The sequence below is a fragment of the Oncorhynchus mykiss genome, chromosome 1 (assembly GCF_013265735.2).
Source record: "Oncorhynchus mykiss isolate Arlee chromosome 1, USDA_OmykA_1.1, whole genome shotgun sequence".
NCBI lineage: Eukaryota > Metazoa > Chordata > Actinopteri > Salmoniformes > Salmonidae > Oncorhynchus > Oncorhynchus mykiss.
Window position 1 is genome coordinate 3,897,500 of NC_048565.1, and position 24,880 is coordinate 3,922,379.

A 24,880-nucleotide genomic window follows, 5' to 3' on the forward strand; every position below is an offset into this window, starting at 1 on the left:
AGAACATGGTACTCTGTAGTTCAGTTAGTAGAACATGGTCCTCTGTAGTTCAGTTAGTAGAACATGGTCCTCTGTAGTTCAGTTGGTAGAACATGGCTCCAGGTCCTCTGTAGTTCAGTTGGTAGAGCATGGTCCTCTGTAGTTCAGTTAGTAGAGCATGGTCCTCTGTAGTTCAGTTGGTAGAACATGGCTCCAGGTCCTCTGTAGATCAGTTAGTAGAGCATGGTCCTCTGTAGTTCAGTTGGTAGAACATGGCTCCAGGTCCTCTGTAGATCAGTTAGTAGAACATGGTCCTCTGTAGTTAGTAGAACATGGTTCTCTGTAGTTTAGTTGGTAGAACATAGTACTCTGTAGTTCAGTTAGTAGAACATGGTCCACTGTAGTTCAATGAGTAGAACATGGTCCTCTGTAGTTCAGTTAGTAGAACATGGTCCTCTGTAGTTAGTAGAGCATGGTCCTCTGTAGTTCAGTTAGTAGAACATAGTCCTCTGTAGTTCAGTTAGTAGAACATGGTACTCTGTAGTTCAGTTAGTAGAACATGGTCCTCTGTAGTTCAGTTAGTAGAACATGGTCCTCTGTAGTTCAGTTAGTAGAGCATGGTCCTCTGTAGTTCAGTTGGTAGAACATGGCTCCAGGTCCTCTGTAGTTCAGTTGGTAGAGCATGGCTCCAGGTCCTCTGTAGTTCAGTTGGTAGAGCATGGTCCTCTGTAGTTCAGTTAGTAGAGCATGGTCCTCTGTAGTTCAGTTGGTAGAACATGGCTCCAGGTCCTCCGTAGATCAGTTAGTAGAGCATGGTCCTCTGTAGTTCAGTTGGTAGAACATGGCTCCAGGTCCTCTGTAGATCAGTTAGTAGAACATGGTCCTCTGTAGTTAGTAGAACATGGTTCTCTGTAGTTTAGTTGGTAGAACATAGTACTCTGTAGTTCAGTTAGTAGAACATAGTCCTCTGTAGTTCAGTTAGTAGAACATGGTACTCTGTAGTTCAGTTAGTAGAACATGGTCCTCTGTAGTTCAGTTAGTAGAACATGGTCCTCTGTAGTTCAGTTAGTAGAGCATGGTCCTCTGTAGTTCAGTTGGTAGAACATGGCTCCAGGTCCTCTGTAGTTCAGTTGGTAGAGCATGGCTCCAGGTCCTCTGTAGTTCAGTTGGTAGAGCATGGTCCTCTGTAGTTCAGTTAGTAGAGCATGGTCCTCTGTAGTTCAGTTGGTAGAACATGGCTCCAGGTCCTCCGTAGATCAGTTAGTAGAGCATGGTCCTCTGTAGTTCAGTTGGTAGAACATGGCTCCAGGTCCTCTGTAGATCAGTTAGTAGAACATGGTCCTCTGTAGTTAGTAGAACATGGTTCTCTGTAGTTTAGTTGGTAGAACATAGTACTCTGTAGTTCAGTTAGTAGAACATGGTCCTCTGTAGTTCAGTTAGTAGAACATGGTCCTCTGTAGTTCAGTTAGTAGAACATGGTCCTCTGTAGTTCAGTTGGTAGAACATGGCTCCAGGTCCTCTGTAGTTCAGTTGGTAGAGCATGGTCCTCTGTAGTTCAGTTAGTAGAACATAGTCCTCTATAGTTCAGTTAGTAGAACATGGTCCTCTGTAGTTCAGTTAGTAGAACATGGTCCTCTGTAGTTCAGTTAGTAGAACATGGTCCTCTGTAGTTCAGTTAGTAGAGCATGGTCCTCTGTAGTTCAGTTGGTAGAACATGGCTCCAGGTCCTCTGTAGTTCAGTTGGTAGAGCATGGCTCCAGGTCCTCTGTAGTTCAGTTGGTAGAACATGGTCCTCTGTAGTTAGTAGAGCATGGTCCTCTGTAGTTCAGTTAGTAGAACATGGTTCTCTGTAGTTCAGTTAGTAGAACATGGTCCTCTGTAGTTCAGTTGGTAGAACATGGCTCCAGGTCCTCTGTAGTTCAGTTGGTAGAGCATGGTCCTCTGTAGTTCAGTTAGTATAACATAGTCCTCTGTAGTTCAGTTAGTAGAACATGGTACTCTGTAGTTCAGTTAGTAGAACATGGTCCTCTGTAGTTCAGTGAGTAGAACATGGTCCTCTGTAGTTCAGTTGGTAGAGCATGGCTCCAGGTCCTCTGTAGTTCAGTTGGTAGAGCATGGTCCTCTGTAGTTCAGTTAGTAGAGCATGGTCCTCTGTAGTTCAGTTGGTAGAACATGGCTCCAGGTCCTCTGTAGATCAGTTAGTAGAACATGGTCCTCTGTAGATCAGTTAGTAGAACATGGTCCTCTGTAGTTAGTAGAACATGGTTCTCTGTAGTTCAGTTAGTAGAACATGGTCCTCTGTAGTTCAGTTAGTAGAACATGGTCCTCTGTAGTTCAGTTAGTAGAACATAGTCCTCTGTAGTTCAGTTAGTAGAACATGGTCCTCTGTAGTTCAGTTAGTAGAACATGGTCCTCTGTAGTTCAGTGAGTAGAACATGGTCCTCTGTAGTTCAGTTAGTAGAACATGGTCCTCTGTAGTTAGTAGAGCATGGTCCTCTGTAGTTCAGTTAGTAGAACACAGTCCTCTGTAGTTCAGTTAGTAGAACATGGTACTCTGTAGTTCAGTTAGTAGAACATGGTCCTCTGTAGTTCAGTTAGTAGAACATGGTCCTCTGTAGTTCAGTTAGTAGAACATGGTACTCTGTAGTTCAGTGAGTAGAACATGGTCCTCTGTAGTTCAGTTAGAAGAACATGGTCCTCTGTAGTTAGTAGAGCATGGTCCTCTGTAGTTCAGTTAGTAGAACACAGTCCTCTGTAGTTCAGTTAGTAGAGCATGGTCCTCTGTAGTTCAGTTGGTAGAACATGGCTCCAGGTCCTCTGTAGTTCAGTTGGTAGAGCATGGTCCTCTGTAGTTCAGTTAGTAGAACATAGTCCTCTATAGTTCAGTTAGTAGAACATGGTCCTCTGTAGTTCAGTTAGTAGAGCATGGTCCTCTGTAGTTCAGTTGGTAGAACATGGCTCCAGGTCCTCTGTAGTTCAGTTGGTAGAGCATGGCTCCAGGTCCTCTGTAGTTCAGTTGGTAGAACATGGTCCTCTGTAGTTAGTAGAGCATGGTCCTCTGTAGTTCAGTTAGTAGAACATGGTTCTCTGTAGTTCAGTTAGTAGAACATGGTCCTCTGTAGTTCAGTTGGTAGAACATGGCTCCAGGTCCTCTGTAGTTCAGTTGGTAGAGCATGGTCCTCTGTAGTTCAGTTAGTATAACATAGTCCTCTGTAGTTCAGTTAGTAGAACATGGTACTCTGTAGTTCAGTTAGTAGAACATGGTCCTCTGTAGTTCAGTTAGTAGAACATGGTCCTCTGTAGTTCAGTTGGTAGAGCATGGCTCCAGGTCCTCTGTAGTTCAGTTGGTAGAGCATGGTCCTCTGTAGTTCAGTTAGTAGAGCATGGTCCTCTGTAGTTCAGTTGGTAGAACATGGCTCCAGGTCCTCTGTAGATCAGTTAGTAGAACATGGTCCTCTGTAGATCAGTTAGTAGAACATGGTCCTCTGTAGTTAGTAGAACATGGTTCTCTGTAGTTCAGTTAGTAGAACATGGTCCTCTGTAGTTCAGTTAGTAGAACATGGTCCTCTGTAGTTCAGTTAGTAGAACATGGTCCTCTGTAGTTCAGTTAGTAGAACATGGTCCTCTGTAGTTAGTAGAGCATGGTCCTCTGTAGTTCAGTTAGTAGAACACAGTCCTCTGTAGTTCAGTTAGTAGAACATGGTCCTCTGTAGTTCAGTTAGTAGAACATGGTCCTCTGTAGTTCAGTTAGTAGAACATGGTACTCTGTAGTTCAGTGAGTAGAACATGGTCCTCTGTAGTTCAGTTGGTAGAACATGGCTCCAGGTCCTCTGTAGTTCAGTTGGTAGAGCATGGTCCTCTGTAGTTCAGTTAGTATAACATAGTCCTCTGTAGTTAGTAGAACATGGTTCTCCGTAGTTCAGTTAGTAGAACATGGTCCTCTGTAGTTCAGTTAGTAGAACATGGTCCTCTGTAGTTCAGTTAGTAGAACATGGTCCTCTGTAGTTCAGTTAGTAGAACATGGTCCTCTGTAGTTAGTAGAGCATGGTCCTCTGTAGTTCAGTTAGTAGAACACAGTCCTCTGTAGTTCAGTTAGTAGAACATGGTACTCTGTAGTTCAGTTAGTAGAACATGGTCCTCTGTAGTTCAGTTAGTAGAACATGGTCCTCTGTAGTTCAGTTAGTAGAACATGGTACTCTGTAGTTCAGTGAGTAGAACATGGTCCTCTGTAGTTCAGTTAGAAGAACATGGTCCTCTGTAGTTAGTAGAGCATGGTCCTCTGTAGTTCAGTTAGTAGAACACAGTCCTCTGTAGTTCAGTTAGTAGAACATGGTACTCTGTAGTTCAGTTAGTAGAACATGGTCCTCTGTAGTTCAGTTAGTAGAACATGGTCCTCTGTAGTTCAGTTAGTAGAGCATGGTCCTCTGTAGTTCAGTTAGTAGAACATGGCTCCAGGTCCTCTGTAGTTCAGTTAGTAGAACATGGTCCTCTGTAGTTCAGTTAGTAGAACATGGTCCTCTGTAGTTCAGTTAGTAGAGCATGGTCCTCTGTAGTTCAGTTAGTAGAACATGGCTCCAGGTCCTCTGTAGTTCAGTTGGTAGAGCATGGCTCCAGGTCCTCTGTAGTTCAGTTGGTAGAGCATGGTCCTCTGTAGTTCAGTTAGTAGAGCATGGTCCTCTGTAGTTCAGTTGGTAGAACATGGCTCCAGGTCCTCTGTAGATCAGTTAGTAGAACATGGTCCTCTGTAGTTCAGTTAGTAGAACATGGTCCTCTGTAGTTAGTAGAGCATGGTCCTCTGTAGTTCAGTTAGTAGAACACAGTCCTCTGTAGTTCAGTTAGTAGAACATGGTCCTCTGTAGTTCAGTTAGTAGAACATGGTCCTCTGTAGTTCAGTTAGTAGAACATGGTACTCTGTAGTTCAGTGAGTAGAACATGGTCCTCTGTAGTTCAGTTGGTAGAACATGGCTCCAGGTCCTCTGTAGTTCAGTTGGTAGAGCATGGTCCTCTGTAGTTCAGTTAGTATAACATAGTCCTCTGTAGTTAGTAGAACATGGTTCTCCGTAGTTCAGTTAGTAGAACATGGTCCTCTGTAGTTCAGTTAGTAGAACATGGTCCTCTGTAGTTCAGTTAGTAGAACATGGTCCTCTGTAGTTCAGTTAGTAGAACATGGTCCTCTGTAGTTAGTAGAGCATGGTCCTCTGTAGTTCAGTTAGTAGAACACAGTCCTCTGTAGTTCAGTTAGTAGAACATGGTACTCTGTAGTTCAGTTAGTAGAACATGGTCCTCTGTAGTTCAGTTAGTAGAACATGGTCCTCTGTAGTTCAGTTAGTAGAACATGGTACTCTGTAGTTCAGTGAGTAGAACATGGTCCTCTGTAGTTCAGTTAGAAGAACATGGTCCTCTGTAGTTAGTAGAGCATGGTCCTCTGTAGTTCAGTTAGTAGAACACAGTCCTCTGTAGTTCAGTTAGTAGAACATGGTACTCTGTAGTTCAGTTAGTAGAACATGGTCCTCTGTAGTTCAGTTAGTAGAACATGGTCCTCTGTAGTTCAGTTAGTAGAGCATGGTCCTCTGTAGTTCAGTTAGTAGAACATGGCTCCAGGTCCTCTGTAGTTCAGTTAGTAGAACATGGTCCTCTGTAGTTCAGTTAGTAGAACATGGTCCTCTGTAGTTCAGTTAGTAGAGCATGGTCCTCTGTAGTTCAGTTAGTAGAACATGGCTCCAGGTCCTCTGTAGTTCAGTTGGTAGAGCATGGCTCCAGGTCCTCTGTAGTTCAGTTGGTAGAGCATGGTCCTCTGTAGTTCAGTTAGTAGAGCATGGTCCTCTGTAGTTCAGTTGGTAGAACATGGCTCCAGGTCCTCTGTAGATCAGTTAGTAGAGCATGGTCCTCTGTAGTTCAGTTGGTAGAACATGGCTCCAGGTCCTCTGTAGATCAGTTAGTAGAACATGGTCCTCTGTAGTTAGTAGAACATGGTTCTCTGTAGTTCAGTTGGTAGAACATGGTCCTCTGTAGTTAGTAGAACATGGTCCTCTGTAGTTCAGTTAGTAGAACATGGTCCTCTGTAGTTCAGTTAGTAGAACATGGTCCTCTGTAGTTCAGTTAGTAGAACATGGTCCTCTGTAGTTCAGTTAGTAGAACATGGTTCTCTGTAGTTCAGTTAGTAGAACATGGCCCTCTGTAGTTCAGTTAGTAGAACATGGTCCTCTGTAGTTCAGTTAGTAGAACATGGTTCTCTGTAGTTCAGTTAGTAGAACATGGTCCTCTGTAGTTCAGTTAGTAGAACATGATCCTCTGTAGTTCAGTTAGTAGAACATGGTCCTCTGTAGTTCAGTTAGTAGAGCATGGTCCTCTGTAGTTCAGTTGGTAGAGCATGGCTCCAGGTCTTCTGTAGGTCAGTTAGTAGAACATGGTCCTCTGTAGTTCAGTTGGTAGAGAATGGCTCCAGGTCCTCTGTAGTTCAGTTGGTAGAGCATGGCTCCAGGTCCTCTGTAGTTCAGTTGGTAGAGCATGGCTCCAGGTCCTCTGTAGTTCAGTTGGTAGAGCATTCCTCCAGGTCATCTGTAGTTCAGTTGGTAGAACATGGCTCCAGGTCCTCTGTAGGTCAGTTAGTAGAACATGGTCCTCTGTAGTTCAGTTAGTAGAACATGGTCCTCTGTAGTTCAGTTGGTAGAGCATGGCTCCAGGTCCTCTGTAGTTCAGTTGGTAGAGCATGGTCCTCTGTAGTTCAGTTAGTAGAGCATGGTCCTCTGTAGTTCAGTTGGTAGAACATGGCTCCAGGTCCTCTGTAGATCAGTTAGTAGAACATGGTCCTCTGTAGATCAGTTAGTAGAACATGGTCCTCTGTAGTTAGTAGAACATGGTTCTCTGTAGTTCAGTTAGTAGAACATGGTCCTCTGTAGTTCAGTTAGTAGAACATGGTCCTCTGTAGTTCAGTTAGTAGAACATGGTCCTCTGTAGTTCAGTTAGTAGAACATGGTCCTCTGTAGTTAGTAGAGCATGGTCCTCTGTAGTTCAGTTAGTAGAACACAGTCCTCTGTAGTTCAGTTAGTAGAACATGGTCCTCTGTAGTTCAGTTAGTAGAACATGGTCCTCTGTAGTTCAGTTAGTAGAACATGGTACTCTGTAGTTCAGTGAGTAGAACATGGTCCTCTGTAGTTCAGTTGGTAGAACATGGCTCCAGGTCCTCTGTAGTTCAGTTGGTAGAGCATGGTCCTCTGTAGTTCAGTTAGTAGAACATGGTACTCTGTAGTTCAGTTAGTAGAACATGGTCCTCTGTAGTTCAGTTAGTAGAACATGGTCCTCTGTAGTTCAGTTGGTAGAGCATGGCTCCAGGTCCTCTGTAGTTCAGTTGGTAGAGCATGGTCCTCTGTAGTTCAGTTAGTAGAGCATGGTCCTCTGTAGTTCAGTTGGTAGAACATGGCTCCAGGTCCTCTGTAGATCAGTTAGTAGAACATGGTCCTCTGTAGATCAGTTAGTAGAACATGGTCCTCTGTAGTTAGTAGAACATGGTTCTCCGTAGTTCAGTTAGTAGAACATGGTCCTCTGTAGTTCAGTTAGTAGAACATGGTCCTCTGTAGTTCAGTTAGTAGAACATGGTCCTCTGTAGTTCAGTTAGTAGAACATGGTCCTCTGTAGTTAGTAGAGCATGGTCCTCTGTAGTTCAGTTAGTAGAACACAGTCCTCTGTAGTTCAGTTAGTAGAACATGGTACTCTGTAGTTCAGTTAGTAGAACATGGTCCTCTGTAGTTCAGTTAGTAGAACATGGTCCTCTGTAGTTCAGTTAGTAGAACATGGTACTCTGTAGTTCAGTGAGTAGAACATGGTCCTCTGTAGTTCAGTTAGAAGAACATGGTCCTCTGTAGTTAGTAGAGCATGGTCCTCTGTAGTTCAGTTAGTAGAACACAGTCCTCTGTAGTTCAGTTAGTAGAACATGGTACTCTGTAGTTCAGTTAGTAGAACATGGTCCTCTGTAGTTCAGTTAGTAGAACATGGTCCTCTGTAGTTCAGTTAGTAGAGCATGGTCCTCTGTAGTTCAGTTAGTAGAACATGGCTCCAGGTCCTCTGTAGTTCAGTTAGTAGAACATGGTCCTCTGTAGTTCAGTTAGTAGAACATGGTCCTCTGTAGTTCAGTTAGTAGAGCATGGTCCTCTGTAGTTCAGTTAGTAGAACATGGCTCCAGGTCCTCTGTAGTTCAGTTGGTAGAGCATGGCTCCAGGTCCTCTGTAGTTCAGTTGGTAGAGCATGGTCCTCTGTAGTTCAGTTAGTAGAGCATGGTCCTCTGTAGTTCAGTTGGTAGAACATGGCTCCAGGTCCTCTGTAGATCAGTTAGTAGAGCATGGTCCTCTGTAGTTCAGTTGGTAGAACATGGCTCCAGGTCCTCTGTAGATCAGTTAGTAGAACATGGTCCTCTGTAGTTAGTAGAACATGGTTCTCTGTAGTTCAGTTGGTAGAACATGGTCCTCTGTAGTTAGTAGAACATGGTCCTCTGTAGTTCAGTTAGTAGAACATGGTCCTCTGTAGTTCAGTTAGTAGAACATGGTCCTCTGTAGTTCAGTTAGTAGAACATGGTCCTCTGTAGTTCAGTTAGTAGAACATGGTTCTCTGTAGTTCAGTTAGTAGAACATGGCCCTCTGTAGTTCAGTTAGTAGAACATGGTCCTCTGTAGTTCAGTTAGTAGAACATGGTTCTCTGTAGTTCAGTTAGTAGAACATGGTCCTCTGTAGTTCAGTTAGTAGAACATGATCCTCTGTAGTTCAGTTAGTAGAACATGGTCCTCTGTAGTTCAGTTAGTAGAGCATGGTCCTCTGTAGTTCAGTTGGTAGAGCATGGCTCCAGGTCTTCTGTAGGTCAGTTAGTAGAACATGGTCCTCTGTAGTTCAGTTGGTAGAGAATGGCTCCAGGTCCTCTGTAGTTCAGTTGGTAGAGCATGGCTCCAGGTCCTCTGTAGTTCAGTTGGTAGAGCATGGCTCCAGGTCCTCTGTAGTTCAGTTGGTAGAGCATTCCTCCAGGTCATCTGTAGTTCAGTTGGTAGAACATGGCTCCAGGTCCTCTGTAGGTCAGTTAGTAGAACATGGTCCTCTGTAGCTCAGTTGGTAGAGCATGGTGCTCTGTAGTTCAGTTGGTAGAGCATGGTCCTCTGTAGCTCAGTTGGTAGAGCATGGTCCTCTGTGGTTCAGTTGGTAGAGCATGGTCCTCTGTAGCTCAGTTGGTAGAGCATGGTGCTTGTATAATCCAGGATTGTTGCTTTTTTATTTCTGCTGGGTTCACCCATACGAAAATGTATGCATGCATAACTGTAAGTCACTTTGCATAAAATCCTCTGCTGAATTATATTAGACTTCTGGTTGAGTTCTGATGTAGGGGACTGGTGTAGGGGACTGGTGTAGGGGGTTGACGGAGGGGGCTGATGTAGGGGACTGGTGTAGGGGACTGATGAAGGGGCTGGTGTAGGGGACTGGTGTAGGGGACTGGTGTAGGGGACTGATGAAGGGGCTGGTGTAGGGGACTGGTGTAGGGGACTGGTGTAGGGGACTGGTGTAGGGGACTGGTGTAGGGGGTTGACGGAGGGGGCTGATGTAGGGGACTGGTGTAGGGGACTGATGAAGGGGCTGGTGTAGGGGACTGGTGTAGGGGACTGGTGTAGGGGACTGATGAAGGGGCTGGTGTAGGGGACTGGTGTAGGGGACTGGTGTAGGGGACTGGTGTAGGGGACTGATGAAGGGGCTGGTGTAGGGGACTGGTGTAGGGGACTGGTGTAGGGGACTGATGAAGGGGCTGGTGTAGGGGACTGGTGTAGGGGACTGGTGTAGGGGACTGGTGTAGGGGACTGGTGTAGGGGACTGGTGTAGGGGCTGACGGAGGGGACTGGTATAGGGGCTGACGGAGGGGACTGGTGTAGGGGTCTGGTGTAGGGGACTGATGTAGGGGACTGGTGTAGGGGACTGATGTAGGGGACTGGTGTAGGGGACTGATGAAGGGGACTGGTGTAGGGGCTGACGGAAGGGACTGGTATAGGGGCTGACGGAGGGGACTGGTGTAGGGGACTGGTGTAGGGGACTGATGAAGGGGCTGGTGTAGGGGACTGATGAAGGGGACTGGTGTAGGGGCTGATGGAGGGGACTGGTATAGGGGCTGACGGAGGGGACTGGTGTAGGGGACTGGTGTAGGGGACTGATGAAGGGGACTGATGTCATTTCCCTGCCTGATGTAGGGGACTGATGTAATTTCCCTGCCTGATGTAGGGGACTGATGTAGGGGACTGATGTCCTTTCCCTGCCTGATGTAGGGGACTGATGTAGGGGACTGATGTAGGGGGCTGTGCTTAAGGGTCTGATGTAGGGGTCTGATGTAGGGGTCTGATGTAGGGGGCTGTGCTTAAGGGCTGATGTAGGGGTCTGATGTAGGGGGCTGATGTAGGGGGCTGATGTAGGGGGCTGATGTAGGGGGCTGATGTAGGACCTGATGTAGGGGACTGATGTAGGGGACTGATGTCCTTTCCCTGCCTGATGTAGGGGACTGATGTAGGGGACTGTGCTTAAGGGGCTGATGTAGGTGGCTGATGTAGGGGGCTGATGTAGGGGACTGATGTAGGGGACTGATGTCCTTTCCCTGCCTGATGTAGGGGACTGATGTAGGGGACTGATGTAGGGGACTGATGTCCTTTCCCTGCCTGATGTAGGGGACTGATGTAGGGGACTGTGCTTAAGGGGCTGATGTAGGGGGCTGATGTAGGGGGCTGATGTAGGGGACTGATGTAGGGGACTGATGTAGGGGACTGTGCTTAAGGGGCTGATGTAGGGGCTGATGTAGGGGGCTGATGTAGGGGACTGATGTAGGGGACTGATGTAGGGGACTGATGTCCTTTCCCTGCCTGATGTAGGGGACTGATGTAGGGGACTGATGTCCTTTCCCTGCCTGATGCAGGGGACTGATGTAGGGGACTGATGTAGGGGACTGATGTCCTTTCCCTGCCTGATGTAGGGGACTGATGTAGGGGACTGTGCTTAAGGGGCTGATGTAGGGGACTGATGTAGGGGACTGATGTCCTTTCCCTGCCTGATGTAGGGGACTGATGTAGGGGACTGATGTCCTTTCCCTGCCTGATGTAGGGGACTGATGTAGGGGACTGATGTAGGGGACTGATGTCCTTTCCCTGCCTGATGTAGGGGACTGATGTAGGGGACTGTGCTTAAGGGGCTGATGTAGGGGGCTGATGTAGGGGGCTGATGTAGGGGACTGATGTAGGGGACTGATGTAGGGGACTGTGCTTAAGGGGCTGATGTAGGGGCTGATGTAGGGGGCTGATGTAGGGGACTGATGTAGGGGACTGATGTAGGGGACTGATGTCCTTTCCCTGCCTGATGTAGGGGACTGATGTAGGGGACTGATGTCCTTTCCCTGCCTGATGCAGGGGACTGATGTAGGGGACTGATGTCCTTTCCCTGCCTGATGTAGGGGACTGATGTAGGGGACTGATGTCCTTTCCCTGCCTGATGTAGGGGACTGATGTAGGGGACTAATGTAGGGGACTGATGTCCTTTCCCTGCCTGATGTAGGGGACTGATGTCCTTTCCCTGCCTGATGTAGGGGACTGATGTAGGGGACTGATGTAGGGGACTGATGTAGGGGACTGATGTCCTTTCCCTGCCTGATGTAGGGGACTGATGTAGGGGACTGAATCCTAAATGCCACCCTCTTCCCTTGATAGTGCACTACTTTGGACCAGGGCCCATAGTGCACTATAAAGGGTTTAGGGTGCCATTTGGGATGCAGACCCAGCAGCACGCTGCCGTGACTTCACTGATGACTGATGGCGGACGATTCCTGTCACTACATTAATCACACAGCCCAGCCGAGACGAGGTGAGACGAAGCCACTTCCCGAACCCCAGCAGCTGCCGACATCCTCACCCTGTCAACACGACCACACAGAGCCTGTCAGGCCCCACAGCTCAAACACAGCTAGCCATCTAGTAGCGTTGTCACGCAGCAAGCTCATCTAATTGGACGAGGACCAGAAGAACACAGAGTTAGAGCTCCACCACTGTTCAGAGTGTATTTCTGGAGAACCTTGGGCTTCAGACAGGAGACCAGAGAGGTTCACTGCCAATGACTGGAACGAACTACAAAAAATCTCTGAAACTGTAAACACTTATGTCCCTCACTAGCTTTAAGAACCAGCTGTCAGAGCAGCTCACAGATTACTGCACCTGTACATAGCCCATCTATAATTTAGGCCAAACAGCTACCTCTTTCCCTACTGCATTTATTTATTTATTTTGCTCCTTTGCACCCCATTATTTCTATCTCAACTTTGCCCATTCTTCCACTGCAAATCTACCATTCCAGTGTTTTACTTGCTATATTGTATTTACCCCTATCTCACCTCATTTGCTCACATCGTATATAGACTTGTTTATACTGTATTATTGACTGTATGTTTGTTTTACTCCATGTGTAACTCTGTGTCGTTGTATGTGTCAAACTGCGTTGCTTTATCTTGGCCAGGTCGCAATTGTAAATGAGAACTTGTTCTCAACTTGCCTACCTGGTTAAATAAAGGTGAAATAAAATAATTTTAAAAAGTACGGAGAGGTTTGAGAAAAAGGCCAAGTACTAAGGTTAACCTAGTTGAAACAATATGTTTTTTCCTGAGCCTGACAATCTTTTTTTATTCAGGACACTTAGTCCATGTTGCTCAGTCAGTTAGTAGAGCATGAGTCTGTTAAATGACTCACTACTGTAAGTCTCTCTGGATAAGAGAGTCTGTTAAATGACTCACTACTGTAAGTCTCTCTGGATAAGAGAGTTTGTTAAATGACTCACTACTGTAAGTCTCTCTGGATAAGAGAGTCTGCTAAATGACTCACTACTGTAAGTCTCTCTGGATAAGAGAGTCTGCTAAATGACTCACTACTGTAAGAGTCTCTGGATAAGAGAGTCTGTTAAATGACTCACTACTGCAAGTCTCTCTGAATAAGAGAGTCTGCTAAATGACTCACTACTGTAAGTCTCTCTGGATAAGAGAGTCTGCTAAATGACTCACTACTAGTGTGTCTCTCTGGATAAGATAGTCTGTTAAATGACTCACTACTAGTGTGTCTCTCTGGATAAGAGAGTCTGCTAAATGACTCACTACTGTAAGTCTCTCTGGATAAGAGAGTCTGCTAAATGACTCACTACTGTAAGACTCTCTAGAGAGGTGAGACGAAGCTACTTCCCGAACCCCAGCAGCGCCTACATCTGCACCCTGTCAACCCGACCACACAGAGCCTGTCAGGCTCCACAGCTCAAACACAGCTAGTCGTCTAAGAGAGTCTGCTAAATGACAAAAATGTCAATGTAATATTTACAGAGTCTGATTGTAGTAATTTACTGTATTAATGTTATCTTGTAAACAGGACCATGTTCCGGTCGGTCTCAGAGAACAACATTTGATTCAGAGTGAATCTCCTCAGTAAAGACTAGGTGGCTGTTCCTAAAGTACTTACAATCTTACACACATTCTTCCCCAACCTGACCAACAAATATGGTAAATAGGATATGTTCTCAGGCAAAAAAAACAATCATTTTAAACCTGTTTTTAAAACCTTTTCAACGCAGTCAGAACTGCTAAATAAACCATTACTGTTACCTTGAGTTGAGCTGAGGCCTAAGTGCAGTAAAAGGATACTTCCCTCCTTGCTTGTCTCCTGCATGCTCTCCATCCCAGGAAGGGCAGCCGCCACACGCCTAAACAGCTGGAGAGAGAGAGGGACAGGGAGAGGGGGAGGGAGAGGCAGAGGGAGAGGGAGAGGGGGAGGGAGAGGCAGAGGGGGAGGGAGAGGGAGAGGCAGAGGGAGAGGGAGATGCAGAGGCAGAGGCAGAGGCAGAGGCAGAGGCAGAGGCAGAGGCAGAGGCAGAGGCAGAGGCAGAAGGAGAGGGAGAGGGAGAGGGAAAGGGAGAGGGAGAGGGAGAGAGGGAGAGAGAGAGAGAGAGGGAGAGGGAGAGGGAGTGGGAGAGGGGGAGGAAGAGAGGGGAGGAAGAGAGGGGAGGAAGAGGGGGAGGGAGAGAGGGAGAGGAAGAGGGGGAGGAAGAGAGGGGAGTGGGAGTGGGAGAGAGAGTGGGAGAGGGAGTGGGAGAGGGAGAGAGGGGGAGGGAGAGAGGGAGAGGAGGAGAGGGAGAGGGAGAGGGAGAGGGAGAGAGGGAGAGGGAGAGGGACAGAGAGAGGGAGAGAGAGAGAGAGAGAGGGAGTGGGAGAGGGAGAGGGAGAGGAAGAGGGGGAGGAAGAGGGGGAGGAAGAGGGGGAGGAAGAGGGGGAGGAAGAGAGGGGGAGGGAGAGAGGGAGAGGGAGTGGGAGAGAGAGAGAGGGAGAGGGAGTGGGAGAGGGAGTGGGAGAGGGAGAGAGGGGGAGGGAGAGAGGGGGAGGGAGAGAGGGAGAGGAGGAGAGGGAGAGGGAGAGGGAGAGGGAGAGAGAGAGAGGGAGAGAGAGAGAGAGAGAGAGAGAGGGAGTGGGAGAGGGAGAGGGAGAGGAAGAGGGGGAGGAAGAGGGGGAGGAAGAGGGGGAGGAAGAGAGGGGGAGGGAGAGAGGGGGAGGGAGTGGGAGAGAGAGAGAGGGAGAGGGAGAGAGGGAGAGGGGGAGGGAGAGAGAGAGGGAGAGGCAGAGGCGGAGGGAGAGGGAGAGGGGGAGGGGGAGGGAGAGGGGAGAGAATCAGAACACTGTGACTCATATACGCTCCCCAACAGAGAGAGTGTGTCTCATCCATCCACCCTCTTCACCTGTGGACCCAATCAACTCGCTCAGACAGGAAGCTACCAGCATGCACTGGGGCCAGGGGTAGGCAGAAAGCACTCACACAGTCAGTCAGTCACACTGGACGGATGGTTGGAGGACAGCCAGGTTGACATACCCTCTCTGTGGTGCCATTCTGGGGACTACTGCCAGTCCAATTACAGAGAAACATAGTACAGGAGGAAGAGGGATGGATCATCGCATTCTATTTCCTATTTCCTATTTCTATTGGACCTTTATGAAAACCAGGGTCTCATTCACTAGGGAGCGCTGCATATACAATTCATCAGACAAAAATCTATTTCCAAAATCAAATCAAGATACAATGAAATTAAAAATACATTTAAAAAAAAATACAAGCACGACAGAATATTCCAGAAATACATTCCTCAATAAGAATGTCCCCAATCAAGATGTTAAATCTTACGAGCAGCACCAGAACATGTAGAGTTAACCAACCCTGAGAACCAACCGTGTCATATTTTTATACTAAAACAACAAAATTATGTAAATTGCGGTTTCAAGGCAAGTGTTTGTCAACGGTGCTGAGCTGAACTGAACTCCCAGGCCCATTGACACCAGGGTCTCATTCTCAAGTGTTTCTCAACGGTGCTGAGCAGAACAGAACTCCCAGGCCCATTGACACCAGGGTCTCATTCTCAAGTGTTTCTCAACGGTGCTGAGCAGAACAGAACTCCCAGGCCCATTGACACCAGGGTCTCATTCTCAAGTGTTTGTCAACGGTGCTGAGCTGAACTGAACTCCCAGGCCCATTGACACCAGGGTCTCATTCTCAAGTGTTTGTCAACGGTGCTGAGCAGAACAGAACTCCCAGGCCCATTGACACCAGGGTCTCATTCTCAAGTGTTTGTCAACGGTGCTGAGCTGAACTGAACTCCCAGGCCCATTGACACCAGGGTCTCATTCTCAAGTGTTTGTCAACGGTGCTGAGCAGAACAGAACTCCCAGGCCCATTGACACCAGGGTCTCATTCTCAAGTGTTTGTCAACGGTGCTGAGCTGAACTGAACTCCCAGGCCCATTGACACCAGGGTCTCATTCTCAAGTGTTTGTCAACGGTGCTGAGCTGAACTGAACTCCCAGGCCCATTGACACCAGGGTCTCATTCTCAAGTGTTTCTCAACGGTGCTGAGCTGAACTGAACTCCCAGGCCCATTGACACCAGGGTCTCATTCTCAAGTGTTTCTCAACGGTGCTGAGCTGAACTGAACTCCCAGGCCCATTGACACCAGGGTCTCATTCTCAAGTGTTTGTCAACGGTGCTGAGCTGAACAGAACTCCCAGGCCCATTGACACCAGGGTCTCATTCTCAAGGGTTCCCTGAGTAATACAACACTCATTTACAATCTGAAACAAAACGGCAACCAATACAATGTAAAATACAACACAACAATTGAAGAAAAAGAGTTACATTCCTCAGCTACTAGGTCCTCAATCAAGACTTTAAATTGCCCGAGCGGCAACACAACATCCAAATGTAATGAGTTTTGTAAACTGTTTCAGCAGTGAAGTGCATTACAACTAAAAAAGGATGTCCATCATTTGGTGGAGACCTGAAGGAACCTCAAGAGTTAACCAACCCTGTGAACGGGTTTGGTAAGTCTCATATTTATACACGAAAACAACAAAGTTGCGTAAGTTGGAAGCTTGTGTAGTAGAACTTTATATATAAAAACAGAATAGTGATCTAAAGGACTTTAGTGAGTATCAACCTTTAAATACAGAATGCAGTAGTGAATATTAAAACTGTCCCCTGTGAGAACGCGAAGGGCCCTACGATGGTAGACAACATCCAGAGGTTTAAGAGAAGTGGCTGCTGCAATTCTGATAAATGGTGTCACCATAGTTAAAAACTGACTGTACAGCCAGGATCAAACCCGGGTCTGTAGTGACTCCTGCAAGTGCCTTAGACCGCTGCGCCACTCGGGAGGTCGAATCAACTTCCTATCCCTGGATTAGAACATGCAAAACCTTTGGCACCAGAGATAGATGCTTCCGCCATCTGTCATCCCCGTCCACCTGTTTCAACCTTTGAATGAGAACGTGACGGTCATCTGTGTCGAAGGCCTTGTGTAAAAATAAGGCAGCACAATGCTTTCTATGATCTTAGCAAGTTAACACATCATCTAAAATAATGTCCTGGTTTAAATAAACGTCCTGGTCTAAATGTCCAGGTCTAAATGTCCAGCAGGTCTAAATGTCCACCCGGTCTAAATGTCCACCTGGTGTAAATGTCCACCTGGTCTAAATGTCCAGCTGGTCTAAATGTCAAGGTCTAAATATCCACCCGGTCTAAATGTCCACCTGGTCTAAATGTCCACCCTGTCTAAATGTCCAGGTCTAAATGTCCACCTGGTCTAAATGTCCAGGTCTAAATGTCCACCCGGTCTAATTGTCCACCCGGTCTAAATGTCCCCCCGGTCTAAATGTCCACCCGGTCTAAATGTCCACCCGGTCTACATGTCCACCTGGTCTAAATGTCCACCTGGTCTAAATGTCCAAGTCTAAATGTCCACCCGGTCTAAATGTCCACCTGGTCTAAATGTACACCCGGTCTAAATGTCCACCTGGTCTAAATGTACACCCGGTCTAAATGTCCAGGTCTAAATGTCCACCTGGTCTAAATGTCCACCTGGTCTAAATGTCCAGGTCTAAATGTCCACCTGGTCTAAATGTCCACCTGGTCTAAATGTCCACCTGGTCTAAATGTCCACCCGGTCTAAATGTCCACCCGGTCTAAATGTCCACCCGGTCTAAATGTCCACCCGGTCTAAATGTCCACCTGGTCTTAATGTCCACCTGGTCTAAATGTCCAACCGGTCTAAATGTCCAACCGGTCTAAATGTCCACCTGGTCTAAATGTCCACCCGGTCTAAATGTCCACCCGGTCTAAATGTCCACCTGGTCTAAATGTCCAGGTCTAAATGTCCACCCGGTCTAAATGTCCACCCGGTCTAAATGTCCACCCGGTCTAAATGTCCAGCTGGTCTAAATGACCACCTGGTCTAAATGTCCAGGTCTAAATGTCCACCTGGTCTAAATGTCCACCTGGTCTAAATGTCCACCTGGTCTAAATGTCCACCTGGTCTAAATGTCCACCCGGTCTAAATGTCCACCCGGTCTAAATGTCCACCTGGTCTAAATGTCCACCTGGTCTAAATGTCCACCTGGTCTAAATGTCCACCTGGTCTAAATGGGGTAGAGAACTGAAGAGCCCTTTGAGCTCAAAAGTAGTGCACTATGCAGGGAATAGGGCTCTGGTCTATAGTAGTGCACTATATAGGGAATAGGGATCTGGTCTAAAGTAGTGCACTATGCAGGGAATAGGGCTCTGGTCTAAAGTAGTGCACTATGCAGGGAATAGGGCTCTGGTCTAAAGTAGTGCACTATATAGGGAATAGGGCTCTGGTCTAAAGTAGTGCACCATATATAGGAATAGGGCTCTGGTCTAAAGTAGTGCACCATATAGGGGAATAGGGCTCTGGTATAAAGTAGTGCACTATATAGGGAATAGGGCTCTGGTCTAAAGTAGTGCACTATATAGGGAATAGGGCTCTGGTCTAAAGTAGTGCACTATATAGGGAATAGGGCTCTGGTCTATAGTAGTGCACTACAGTGCCTTGCGAAAGTATTCGGCCCCCTTGAACTTTGCGACCTTTTGCCACATTTCAGGCTTCAAACATAAAGATATAAAACTGTATTTTTTTGTGAAGAATCAACAACAAGTGGGACACAATCATGAAGTGGAACGACATTTATTGGATATTTCAAACTTTTTTAACAAATCAAAAACTGAAAAGTTTGCCGGCAAAATTATTCAGCCCCCTTAAGTTAATACTTTGTAGCGCCACCTTTTGCTGCGATTACAGCTGTAAGTCGCTTGGGGTATGTCTCTATCAGTTTTGCACATCGACAGACTGAATTGTTTTCCCATTCCAGCAGTTTTCAGTTCTTTCCACAGATTCTCGATTGGATTCAGGTCTGGACTTTGACTTGGCCATTCTAACACCTGGATATGTTTATTTTTGAACCATTCCATTGTAGATTTTGCTTTATGTTTTGGATCATTGTCTTGTTGGAAGACAAATCTCCGTCCCAGTCTCAGGTCGTTTGCAGACTCCATCAGGTTCTCTTCCAGAATGGTCCTGTATTTGGCTCCATCCATCTTCCCATCAATTTTAACCATCTTCCCTGTCCCTGCTGAAGAAAAGCAGGCCCAAACCATGATGCTGCCACCACCATGTTTGACAGTGAGGATGGTGTGTTCAGGGTGATGAGCTGTGTTGCTTTTACGCCAAACATAACGTTTTGCATTGTTGCCAAAAAGTTCAATTTTGGTTTCATCTGACCAGAGCACCTTCTTCCACATGTTTGGTGTGTCTCCCAGGTGGCTTGTGGCAAACTTTAAAGAACACTTTTATGGATATCTTTAAGAAATGGCTTTCTTCTTGCCACTCTTCCATAAAGGCCAGATTTGTGCAATATACGACTGATTGTTGTCCTATGGACAGAGTCTCCCACCTCAGCTGTAGATCTCTGCAGTTCATCCAGAGTGATCATGGGCCTATTGGCTGCATCTCTGATCAGTCTTCTCCTTGTATGAGCTGAAAGTTTAGAGGGACGGCCAGGTCTTGGTAGATTTGCAGTGGTCTGATACTCCTTCCATTTCAATATTATCGCTTGCACAGTGCTCCTTGGGATGTTTAAAGCTTGGGAAATCTTTTTGTATCCAAATCCGGCTTTAAACTTCTTCACAACAGTATCTCGGACCTGCCTGGTGTGTTCCTTGTTCTTCATGATGCTCTCTGCGCTTTTAACGGACCTCTGAGACTATCACAATGCAGGTGCATTTATACGGAGACTTGATTACACACAGGTGGATTGTATTTATCATCATTAGTCATTTAGGTCAACATTGGATCATTCAGAGATCCTCACTGAACTTCTGGAGAGAGTTTGCTGCACTGAAAGTAAAGGGGCTGAATAATTTTGCACGCCCAATTTTTCAGTTTTTGATTTGTTAAAAAAGTTTGAAATATCCAATAAATGTCGTTCCACTTCATGATTGTGTCCCATTTGTTGTTGATTCTTCACAAAAAAATACAGTTTTATATCTTTATGTTTGAAGCCTGAAATGTGGCAAAAGGTCGCAAAGTTCAAGGGGACCGAATACTTTCGCAAGGCACTGTATATAGGGGAATAGGGTTCTGGTCTATAGTAGTGCACTATATAGGGAATAGGGTGCCATTGGGGACATACAACATAACGTTTCCCAGTAACAACAACGTTTTCCAGTAAGTTCTCTCTCTCCCTCTCTCCCTCTCTCCCCCTCCCTCCCTCTCTCCCTCTCTCCCCCTCCCTCCCCCTCCCTCCCTCTCTCCCTCTCTCCCCCTCCCTCCCTCTCTCCCTCTCTCCCTCCCATAGTTAATAAAGGGTTTTATAAAGACGAGCTAACAGTATACTGTGTCTGTGAAGGGAACCACGTTGTCACCCAGCACTGAGGCAAACACATGACCCATTGTTCTGCATTACTTCAGGACCACTAATGGAACAAAGGGACCAGAGCATAACTGATCAAACAAAGAGGATAAACACCCCACTGTCAACCCTGCTGGCTCGCCTGTGTCATTCATAGACCATTGGTACAACCTTGTACAATTGATACTAATTGATATCAGGCAGTGGTCGTCTCTCTCTCAACCCAGCTATCTCGATCTCACTTCTTGCTCTCTCTGACTTCCTGCAGTTAGTGGTAATAGACCTGATTCCAACCAAAGCCCATTTCTATATTCGATTACAAACACTTTACACTAGTCACTGTTAATTACTCATAAATCAAAGGACAAGTCAGTCGTGGGAAAAATGACTCAGTCGTGCCCTCTGCCACGGAACCGTTTCCTGTCAACACTGACAGTGACAGATATAATCAGTATATGTGTATTCATGCAGAAATACGACACAGAGATGTAGTGTTGTCAACACTCAGAGGGACTGAGCCACTGAAAGAAAATTATACAGACATGCAGATTCACGGCTGTAGCCTGTCTTGACGCTGGTCTCAATCAACACTAACCTGTTTGACGTTGTAATCTGTCTTGGCGCTGGTCTCAATAAACACTAACCTGTTTGACGTTGTAGCCTGTCTTGGCGCTGGTCTCAATAAACACTAACCTGTTTGACGTTGTTGCCTGGATTGGCGCTCGTCTCAATAAACACTAACCTGTTTGACGTTGTAGCCTGTCTTGACGCTGGTCTCAATAAACACTAACCTGTTTGACGTTGTAATCTGTCTTGGCGCTTGTCTCAATAAACACTAACCTGTTTGACGTTGTAGCGCTGGTCTCAATAAACACTAAACTGTTTGACGTTGTAGCCTGTCTTGGCGCTGGTCTCAATAAACACTAACCTGTTTGACGTTGTTGCCTGTCTTGGCGCTGGTCTCAATAAACACTAACCTGTTTGACGTTGTTATCTGTCTTGACGCTGGTCTCAATAAACACTAACCTGTTTGACGTTGTAGCCTGTCTTGGCGCTGGTCTCAATAAACACTAACCTGTTTGACGTTGTTGCCTGTCTTGGCGCTGGTCTCAATAAACACTAACCTGTTTGACGTTGTTGCCTGTCTTGGCGCTGGTCTCAATAAACACTAACCTGTTTGACGTTGTAATCTGTCTTGGCGCTTGTCTCAATAAACACTAACCTGTTTGACGTTGTAGCGCTGGTCTCAATAAACACTAAACTGTTTGACGTTGTAGCCTGTCTTGGCGCTGGTCTCAATAAACACTAACATGTTTGACGTTGTTGGCTGTCTTGGCGCTGGTCTCAATAAACACTAACCTGTTTGACGTTGTAGCCTGTCTTGGCGCTGGTCTCAATAAACACTAACATGTTTGACGTTGTTGGCTGTCTTGGCGCTGGTCTCAATAAACACTAACCTGTTTGACGTTGTTATCTGTCTTGACGCTGGTCTCAATAAACACTAACCTGTTTGACGTTGTAGCCTGTCTTGGCGCTGGTCTCAATAAACATGACGCTGAGCTCCTTGGCCCGCTGTTCTCCTTCTTCTATGGTGATCTGCCTGGGAGGGGAGAGGACAGGAATCCACATCAAACCACTGACTGAAGAACATCTTAAATAAGCAGTGACCCAGGGGAAAAAAAACAGTTGATTACTTTATTTTGCACATCAAAATCATTTTTCCACGTTGATTCAACGTCACATTTGCTTTTTTGTTTATGATGTGGAAGCAACGTTGATTCAACCAGTTTGTTCCCAATGGTGAGGTACTGTAGTCTACAGACTACAACAAGCCACAGCCAGCAGCACTGTCTACCAGCACTCACCTAACATCGTTCATTAAGCTATGGTGAAGCTGATTGATGGTGTTGTGGCCCGAAAAATGTATTAATTACTGCCCGTTACTATGAAATGTTGTCGATGCATGAGTTCCTGGGAACGTGAGAAAGGAAGAGTGTCAGGGGTCCACAGAATGGAAGGAGGGGTCTACAGAATGGAAGGAGGGGTCCACAGAATGGAAGGAGGGGTCCACAGAATAGAAGGAGGGGTCCACAGAATGGAAGGAGGGGTCCACAGAATGGAAGGAGGGGTCCACAGAATGGAAGGAGGGGTCCACAGAATGGAAGGAGGGGTCTACAGAATGGAAGGAGGGGTCTACAGAATGGAAGGAGGGGTCTACAGAATGGAAGGAGGGGTCTACAGAATGGAAGGAGGGGTCCACAGAATGGAAGGAGGGGTCCACAGAATGGAAGGAGGGGTCTACAGAATGGAAGGAGGGGTCCACAGAATGGAAGGACAGTGAGAGTGACAGGTCTACAGTTGAATATTAGCGGGCTGGCTAAAGCGTTTACAAATGATGATTAAATTTGCCTTGGCCCTGTCAGAGAACACCTAGTAAAGTCAAACAGTATGGCGAGGAGACTACAGCGTCCTTCTAGGCTGACTACACAACCCAGCCAGCCCAGAGAAAAATACATTGAAAAGACGTTGAAAAAACGTCAAAAATATGTGTTTTTGGATGAAAAGATAGACCAGAGGAAAGAGTGCGTCCTACTGGCCCTCCAACACCATCTGGTCTTCCATCCAGGGACTGACCAGGACCAAACCTGCTTAGCTTCAGAAGCAAGCCAGCAGTGGTTTGCAGGGTGGTATGCTGCTGGCCAGGGTGGTATGCTGCTGGCCAGGGTGGTATGCTGCTGGCCAGGGTGGTATGCTGCTGGCCAGGGTGGTATGCTGCTGGCCAGAGTGGTATGCTGCTGGCCAGAGTGGTATGCTGCTGGCCAGGGTGGTATGCTGCTGGCCAGGGTGGTATGCTGCTGGCATATAAACACAGTGGGTTTAGCTACCAGTATGGGCTGGATGGTCTGTGATATAAACACAGTGGGTTTAGCTACCAGTCTGGGCTGGCTGGTCTGTGATTTAAACACAGTGGATTTAGCTACCAGTCTGGGCTGGATGGTCTGTGATATAAACACAGTGGGTTTAGCTACCAGTCTGGGCTGGCTGGTCTGTGATATAAACACAGTGGGTTTAGCTACCAGTCTGGGCTGGCTGGTCTGTGATATAAACACAGTGGGTTTAGCTACCAGTCTGGGCTGGATGGTCTGTGATATAAACACAGTGGGTTTAGCTACCAGTCTGGGCTGGATGGTCTGTGATATAAACACAGTGGGTTTAGCTACCAGTCTGGCCTGACTGGTCTGTGATTTAAACACAGTGGGTTTAGCTACCAGTCTGGGCTGGATGGTCTGTGATTTAAACACAGTGGGTTTAGCTACCAGTCTGGGCTGGCTGGTCTGTGATATAAACACAGTGGGTTTAGCTACCAGTCTGGGCTGGCTGGTCTGTGATTTAAACACAGTGGGTTTAGCAGCAAAGCACCCCCACAACATGATGTTGCCACCCCCGTGCTTCACGGTTGGGATGGTGTTCTTCGACTTACAAGCCCCCCCCCCCCTTTTCCTCCAAACGTAACGATGGTCATTATGGCCAAACAGTTCTATTTTTGTTTCATCAGACCAGAGGACATTTCTCCAAAAAGTACGATCTTTGTCCCCATGTGCAGTTGCAAACCATAGTCTGGCTTTTTTAGGGCGGTTTTGGAGCAGAGGCTTCTTCCTCGCTGAGCAGCCTTTCAGGTTATGTCGATATAGGACTCGTTTTCCTGTGGATATAGATACTTTTGTACCTGTTTCCTCCAGCATCTTCACAAGGTCCTTTGCTGTTGTTCTGGGATTGATATGCACTTTTCGCACCAAAGTATCTCTAGGAGACAGAACGCGTCTCCTTCCTGAGCGGTATGACAGCTGCGTGGTCCCATGGTGTTTATACTTGCGTGCTATTGTTTGTACAGATGAACGTGGTACCTTCAGGCGTTTGGAAATTACTCCCAAGGATGAACCAGACTTGTGGAGGTCTACAATTATTTTTCTGATGTCTTGGCTGATCTCTTTTCATTTTCCCATGTCAAGCAAAGAAGCACTGAGTTTGAATGTAGGCCTTGAAATACATCCTCAGGTACACCTCCAATTGAATCAAATGATGTCAATTAGCCTATCAGAAGCTTCTAAAGGCATGACATCATTTTCTGGAATTTTCCAAGCTGTTTAAAGGCACAGTCAACTTAGTGATTGTAAACTTCTGACCCACTGGAATTGTGATACAGTGAATTATAAGTGAAATAATCCGTCTGTAAACAATTGTTGGAAAAATTACTTGTGTCGTGCACAAAGTAGATGCCCTAACCGACTTGCCAAAACTATAGTTTGTTAACAAGACATTTGTAGAGTGGTTGAAAAGCGAGTTTTGATGACTCCAATTCAAGTGTATGTAAACTTCCCACTTCAACTGTATATATTTGTCATGAGACATAGGACTAGCTTGGCTTGGCAGGTCCACTGCATACAGAAGAAGAATAAGAAGAACAAGAATCTACAGTAGCATTATAATTATCACCGTGCCAACCCCCCCCCCCCAGCTTTCTAGACACCCCCACCAGTCCTGACAGTCAGCTCTCTACCCATAAACCCCATCCTACCAGTCCTGACAGGCAGCTCTCTACCCATAAACCCCATCCTACCAGTCCTGACAGGCAG

At 46.6% G+C, this 24,880-nt stretch overlaps 1 protein-coding gene across 2 annotated transcripts in view; it reads right to left on the bottom strand.

Annotated features, from left to right (window-relative positions):
• LOC110524898 (ras-related protein Rab-6B) overlaps nt 1–24,880 on the bottom strand; it is a 163,123-nt gene that overhangs the window by 22,662 nt on the left and 115,581 nt on the right. For both annotated transcript variants that reach the window (XM_036982647.1, XM_036982599.1), the window contains exons 6-7: nt 21,753–21,846; nt 13,651–13,717 (exon numbers count right to left, since the gene is read on the bottom strand). In XM_036982647.1, coding sequence (XP_036838542.1) covers nt 13,651–13,717; nt 21,753–21,846 — 161 coding nt within the window. The remainder of the gene's footprint in view (nt 1–13,650; nt 13,718–21,752; nt 21,847–24,880) is intronic.